At 24.7% G+C, this 7522-nt stretch overlaps 1 protein-coding gene across 1 annotated transcript; it reads right to left on the bottom strand.

Annotated features, from left to right (window-relative positions):
* Window positions 1-1950: 1950 nt before the first annotated feature.
* On the bottom strand, window positions 1951-7311 carry LOC145838379 (CD81 antigen-like). The gene is made up of 8 exons (XM_082945958.1): window positions 7188-7311; window positions 6585-6690; window positions 4835-4932; window positions 4659-4733; window positions 4067-4147; window positions 3692-3880; window positions 3125-3208; window positions 1951-2871 (listed from the first exon to the last, which is right to left on the bottom strand). The coding sequence occupies exons 1-8, from the start codon at window positions 7242-7244 to the stop codon at window positions 2800-2802; spliced, it is 762 nt and encodes a 253-aa protein (XP_082802084.1). The 5' UTR covers window positions 7245-7311; the 3' UTR covers window positions 1951-2799.
* Window positions 7312-7522: the final 211 nt, after the last annotated feature.

Here is a 7522-nt window from a genome sequence, read left to right on the forward strand (position 1 = left end):
TAAGGCTTTGATTTTTTGGATCTTTAGAGTTTAACGACTTATTACGTTGTATAATATTTGATTTAATGTTAAACTAGTAATTTATGAAAAAACTCATTATAAATTAATTTTTGGCTTGTTAGTTCGTTATTATACTTTAAAATATAGAATTTTGTAAGTAGTATTCGTGGACATTTGTTTACTGATAAAATATTAAAGGTATGAATAAAACTTTCTGTTCTATAGAAAACACTATAAAAACTTCTGAATGGCAAATTTTTAATTTTTAGAATCCATACAAAATTATTTAGAACACAGTATACCAGGTCCTCAGACCAAACTTTTAAGCGCTTTTCTTTTATCGTTCAATATTATTGTTTGTTGAACGACAAAAAAATTGTTTGTCGATCAAGATGTTTAGTCTTAGGACCTGGTGCACGAAAAAACATTTCGGTTTTTGACTTGTACACCACTCGGAGTTTTGTCCAGGACAATAAACAATAGTTTTTAGTCTAAAAGATAATTATTTAAATTTGCTGCTTTTAATTTGAGATTAAAGCACAATTATTAAAATGTCATTACTTTATGTCTACTAGAATCTTATAAAAATTATTTTATATTTATACGATGAAGTTTTTTTTTCACCCAACTCATTTCTTTTATAAATATAGTAAGTATTATCTGAAAGGAAACAGTTATAGGTGTTCAAGACTTAACAAAAAAACAACTGTTAGTAACTTTTTGTATAATTTACCAAAACATCTAAATTAGTTAAGGCTCAACTTAGATTGAACTAGAGTACTGTTAGTAAAAACACAATAAGTTGCTCAATTTTAAGCTTAAACTTTTTAGGACACGTAGGTAAAACAAAACTCAGTTGCGTAAATCTGAATTTAACAAATTGTAAACTATCTTGTGTTTAGCCTAATTTCAAAGTTTATTTTTAATTATTTGTCCCGAACAGTTATAATTTTTTTACGTATTTTCGTTTCAATAGAATAAGTTCAACTCGAAATTTAAATAATTTTGTTTTGTACTGGACGAAGGAGTGTTTATAAAAAAAGCAAACGACTAAGTTAGACTTGCATGAACTGTTATTGACTTTTTAAAGTTAAGACTTTTAAGCGGTTCTTAAATGTCTTCAATTGATTAACATTACATAAAGTTATCATAAAGTTGACCATACTTACAAACTTTCAATTTGGATTTAGAAGCTTAGAAATAAAAAGCTTTGTTTTGAAATATTTTTTTAACTTTAAAGCTATTTTTAGTATTTGAAACATAAAAATGTTGAAAGTTTGTACAATTATTTTGAACATTAAAAACACTATTTAACAGTAAATATATTTATGAACTTGTGGTTTTGTGAAACAAATCATTTTTATTAAAAGTTTTTTTACTTCTGTTCAAAAACGTAAACACAGTCAAGTTATAAAAGCCATTATTTTTATCACTCATTAGAATGTTTAAAGTAAAGTTGTTTTAAGTGATAGTAAAAAGCAACTAAGTCAATTTTAAATTATAAGTTTATGTTTATAAAAATGTGATTTAAATCATAGTTAGTATAGGACTTATCCAATTTTAAAGTTAGATGCAATAAAGTTATGCATAATAATAAAAAGTCTAAGAAACTACATAAGCAAATATCTCCAAAGTAAAATATCTATTGAATATAAATTTTCGTATAGTATGCTAAAACACCAAATATGTCATGTAATAAACAAGTTATTTTTATTGTAGTTAATATTAATTTGATAATAAAAATCTAACAAATTAATAAGTACTTGTTATACGTGTGTTAGTTTTTTAAGAAATTTCATTTTTTTCCATTGTTGTAAATAACCTTAAAGTAACTATTACTTTTAGTGCTTTTGAATTTTAGCTAAAATAAACATAAATCATAGCTAATAATAGAAAAACAAAAATATTAACAAAACAACAAAAATTAATTAAAAAATCAGATACACTATTTAAGAAACTAATTGTTTAAATATTTTAAATCAAAGCTTTTAATGTTTAAAGTTTCTGATGTTATAGAACTAAAGTAAGATAGAAAAAAATAAGTTGTCAACAAGTAAGAAGTATTATACTGTTTAAAAAAAACAAGTTAATTCTACTGGTGTTTGAAATTTTCGAAAAAACAATTCTATTTCTTATAAAATTGTAAAAAAATAAAACTAACAGAAAGTTGTTTGTAGATTAAAAATTAAAATTTAACATAAAAACTAATAGTGTTGTTAAAGTAAGTTTAATGTAAATGAAAATGTTAAATCTAAAGTTACTAGTTTTTTAATTTCGTCTTCATTAATTGATATAAAACAAAAAAAAGTCTGAATTCATGAAGACTAATGACAATATAACCATTTTACTATCAAAATATTTATATAAGTTAAGGTAGCTTATGGGAAAACTTAAACTTTTTTAATAATTAACAGCGATTTCTTTTAAGCAAAGGTCATACTTAAGTTATTTTTTTTCTAATAATTCTGATTGGATGTTAATTAATTAACTGAGAAAAAAAATTGACTTTTAAATGTTTTGGTGATGCACTTAAAACTAAATAAGTATACAAAAGCATAAAAAAACATAAGTTTTCAAATGATTTTAGCTTTTTCTACAAATAATCAATATAGAGCTTTGATTAATATTAAACTAGTTCTAATATCCTTTGATATATACAAATAACTGAAATTAAAACGAGTTCTCAGTAAGAAAAGTAATGTAAAAATATTAAGTTTTAGTTGTTAAAGTTAAAAGCGTAGTAAGCAAGCAGCAGTTTACTTTTAGACAAATTATCAAAACTCATACAGCCCAAGCTTTTTAGACTTTCATGTCTCTTGATTCTTTTTTGAGGTTGACAAAAACTAACGCAGCTAACACTAGAATGACTCCCTAAGAATAAAAAACATAGATAACTTTTTGATATAAATTATATAGTAGTATTTACTAAATATTCAAAATATAAAAGTTTTTTTAATGAAAAACAAAATCATTTTAATTTTTGCTGAAATAAAACTAAATCAAGTTTTTTTTTTTAATATCTTTATAACACTTTGACTATATAATGCATGAAAAAATTAATAATACAACTGTAAGTTTTGTGCTTATACTAGATATTTGTAGTAACTGTGCAACGTTAGGTTACCTGTGTTACAATCATTCCAATTCCCACTTGTGATAGTAATCTATCTCCTTCCTCTAAGTTTAGTAGTACTACTTGTGTACAACTCTGTTTATTTTTTTTACATTTCTTACAAATTCATATATTTTTTTATTAAGATATTTAGATATTTGCCGTTTAAAAAAAGTATGATCTAATCTAAAACTAAAAACAAGCATAACAGAAAATTAATCAAAAAAGAGGTTTTTCAAATATATAAATAAAAATACCTAAAAACTACATTGAAGATTAAACTAACTGATAAAAATAATCACTTAATCTATCTGAAAATATTTAAATATAATTTGTAGATCGTGAAATATTTTAATGATTTTAATTAAATATTCGTTGTTAATAATATACGAGCAGTCAAAAAACTAAAGCTCTTACTGTCATAAAATTTATTTAATTACACAATCTTAAATAAAATAGGTATTTTTTTAAAGACATAACTTATTTTGGTCGTTATTATTTTGAAAAATATGGATAAATTTAAATCAAATAAGGTGTAGAAATCCAAAAAGTTGATTTATTATTTTAACTTTAACCAACAATGTTGTAAATCATTGTTTCCGCGGTTATGTTTGGATTTCCAGTTGGTAAGCTACAGTCATCTAGATCAGCTAATCGTTTACATATGGTAGAGTTCCGATCTTCAGCCTGGTCACAAACACAACCTAATGACGGAATTCCGTTTTCAAAACTATCGCAAGTTGTATCTCCGAATCCGCAACATTTCAACTATAAACAGATTTTATTTACTGTTGTAGATTTATAAACTTTTCAATAAAAGTAAGTAGGTTTTCTTTACTTAAGTTACCTAAGTATGACGAAACTCTATAAAACTTTTTTTATGGTTTCACGTATTTAACATTTGATTTTTTCTTTGAGAGAAAACTCTTTTTACTTATTTAACAAAATATTTACGGTTGACTGAACAAGATCACGTGAGGTGTCATCCATTTGTTTATCAGCTTCAACGAGCAATTGCTTCACTCTTTTTGTGAACTGTAAAAATGACTATTAGTGAAGTTTCGTGTAACTTTTCAAATTTTGTGCTTAGTTTTTTTTTTTAATACATAATTTTAGTTATTGAGCATAAATTAGTTTAGATTTTAAAAATTATAGTCAAAACTAAATTATATTACAATTATAATTTAACATAAAATATTAATTTCTGTTACTGGTATTTTTTTAAAGTTACAAACGTAATTAATGATGTTTGTATTTTTGAAACACTAAAAAGGTACAATTTTTAGTCTAAAATTCATTATTAGTAATTATATTTTTTACCAACATAACTACCTAAATATACATTAGTAAAAAGATATTTGAGAAAATAAAAGGTAAACGTAAAGTAACATTCAAAACTATGATAAGTTTCAAAAAAAATAGAATTTTTGATAAGCACCTAGATACTTTTAAAACTGCTAGTTTCTCATTCAAAAAACAGCTAAACTTAGTCGAGGTTTATTTACTTGTATAGATCAAAACGCTTTGATTATAAAAACAATCTTACTGATTCATCTTTTGGATCTACCCACAAGGTCGCTGCAAGTTCCAACCCTAAGATAAGTCCAACGATACCAATGTACTGTTTCAAAATATGTATGCACTACCAAAGCTAAGACTTGATCCTTAATTTTACGACAAAAAAGCTAAAATTAAAAAATATTTGCAGAGAGAAATACTTACTACTGCAAGAAAAGCTTTGTTTTCGCCGAAAGCACCGTAGCAGCCTAAAAAGGAAACTATGAACATAAAAACTCCGGCAGCTATCATCAAATCAGCACCTGCAAAGTATTTAAACAGCTCATTAATAATGACAGCAATATCAGTTTTTTATAGTATTTTATCAATACTTTCAACTTTGAATATTATCAACTTAATAAATTTATTTTCAAGTATTTTTCAAATAGACGTGAAACAAAATAACTATAGATTATTTTCCCAGTTCGATAAGATCCGCAACTTTGTAAGCAAATAGTAAAAATACATACTAAGTTTAATCAAGTTAAACTTTAATTTTGAAATGCTTCTGCATTAGACATTTCAAAAGGTGGTACCTGTGGTGTTCGAATTGATAAACGCAACCTTTTTCATGCACCAGGTTAAGGACTAAAGCGTTTTTTTTATCGTTAAAAAAGTATAGTGCTCTAAAAAGTTTTGTAAAACATCCAGCAGTTGACTTTTTAAACTCAATAACAGCAAAGATAGATTTTTAGTTTTGCACGTTTTAAGATTTTATCGACTTTAGAGTAGTCATTAGTATATTGAGTTACCAAGCAGAATTTTTATGGGTTTAAATTGAAAAAAAACATATACAACAACACCCCGCTGAATGATTTCGTATTTTAAACCAGCACATAAGTGCATACCAACCGGAAGGTAAGAACTCAGCAAAATGTTTAACTTTTTAGACTAAACTTCGTAGTATATTTTACTTTTAAATGAGCGTCAATTATAACTTAGGTTTATTTTTAGTGAACTAAGCGTCACGTATGTTATTTTTGTGGGAGAACTGTTTTTAGTGAAATTGTAAGCTTCTTTTGATTACATCTATGGAAAAAAGCAAACCGATCTCGAAAACAATTAAAATACTTTATAGAAATAACTTATCCAAAAAAAAAAGTCTACTAGACCTCAACAGAAAGCTACTACAGCAAACATGCTACCAAGAACATACAGCTCGAAATATACGTCAACCCTACTGCTCGTTATTAGTGTGACTTTCTTACATAGTTTTTATGTTTTAATCACGGAGTTTTCTCGGTAGGCGTATTCATAATCAACAATGTGGTATTCAATGTTGACATTTACAAATAAGTTGCGATTTTTCATAAATTTTATCCATTGTTTGGTGTGTGTTTTCGTACGGATTCATTTTATTTTTCAAACATTTAAATCTCTAATGGTTCAGTTCAGTTTAAAGAATACTTGTTAGAGAATTTTGTTTTGATAATAAATTAAAAAAAACGCTTTCAACATAAAACTTTTGACTTAAAAGTGCGAACTTGGGAATTTTGAACTTAAACTGTCAAAAATGTATACTAATAATTTATATTCTGTATATGTATATATAAAACTTGTATATATTAAAAAAAGATTATTAAAAAAAAATTCGATAACTTTTAACACTGTGTAGCTAAAGTCTTGGCAAATTATCTTCAACAGTAATTAAACAATTTTCATGTTGTTGGTAAACAAATTTGAACCTGTTATTATCTTTCAAATTTTTGAATGGCCTAGAAGTAGAACAAAAGTAGTAGACTGATTTTTAATTTAAGTTAGAAAGCAGTAATAGTACCTGATAAATATATTTTACTATCTTAGTAGAAATAGTGAGTAAAAGTACTACAAATCAAGCTTAAGTTTTTATTCTTAAAAAAACTAATTATCTTACGATGTAAACTTAAATTAAGTACTTTTAATAAACTTAACTAGCCAATTTTAAACGTAGATTCCAGACCAGGTATGACATCTCTTACAGAATCTGGCATAGTGTTTGTCCTAATATAAACTCCGATACCTAGCACAGCTCCAGACAGTAACTAAAACACATACATAATTTTTTTTACACAAAAAGTCAACAAGTATTTAAAAATGTTTAGAAACTTAATTATTTCATACTACAACAAAAACACTTGTACTACTGAATATAAAACATAAAGCTTACTTTTGTTGAAGATTGTGAAAAAAACTATTTAATATTTCCTTTTTGTTTTAATTAAATAATTTAAATTTTGCTAGCATTATGTTTATATACTTTCAAGTAAATTGAATACATACTAAATGATGTCAATCATTTATGATCTGTTTCCATTTGCAAATAAAAATTCTGTATATGATTTTTACTTTAAAACAATTTTTAGTTTCATTTTCATACTTTCAAAAATATATAAACTTAATTAAAAATATGAGTTGCTAATATTTATTTTTGTATATTAATTTAAAACTTTAAATTCTGTAGATAAACAATACAAAATTTTTGTCATCAGTATATAAGTTAAACACAAATTTTTTAATTAAAAATAATTAAAGATCTTACCCAAAAGATTAGATTCAGAATACCAAATGAGTACTTCATCATTTTAAAGCAAGACATTTTTGTTCTTAAACAGTTTATTTTAAGTTATTTGACCTGAAGTTGTCTTAATAAGTGTTTCCAGTAGTAGGAAATTAAACAAAGTAGTAGAAAATTAAAATTATTAAAAATATTTTTTTTAATCAAATTTATGAGTCTTAAAAAACACATATTGCCTTGTTCAACACTTTTTTTTTCAGTTTTCGAGAAAAACTAAAAATTTTAAGCATAAGAACATTGAATAAATAACAACAATAACACTTAATTGAAAACTTCTTGCACACAATCTTATAAATAAA

This window comes from Thalia democratica, chromosome 6, assembly GCF_965202585.1.
Source record: "Thalia democratica chromosome 6, ktThaDemo2.hap1.1, whole genome shotgun sequence".
Classification (NCBI taxonomy): domain Eukaryota; kingdom Metazoa; phylum Chordata; class Thaliacea; order Salpida; family Salpidae; genus Thalia; species Thalia democratica.

Bases quoted from the DNA above. Each gene is read 5' to 3' on its own strand.
- LOC145838379 (XM_082945958.1), bottom strand. From the start codon at position 7,244: ATGTCTTGCTTTAAAATGATGAAGTACTCATTTGGTATTCTGAATCTA. The intron at 6,691-7,187 runs GTAAGATCTTTA...TATGTGTTTTAG, and splicing joins TTCTGAATCTAATCTTTTGG to TTACTGTCTGGAGCTGTGCT. The intron at 3,209-3,691 runs GTTGGTTAAAGT...AAAAATAAACAG, and splicing joins AAACAATGATTTACAACATT to AGTTGTACACAAGTAGTACT.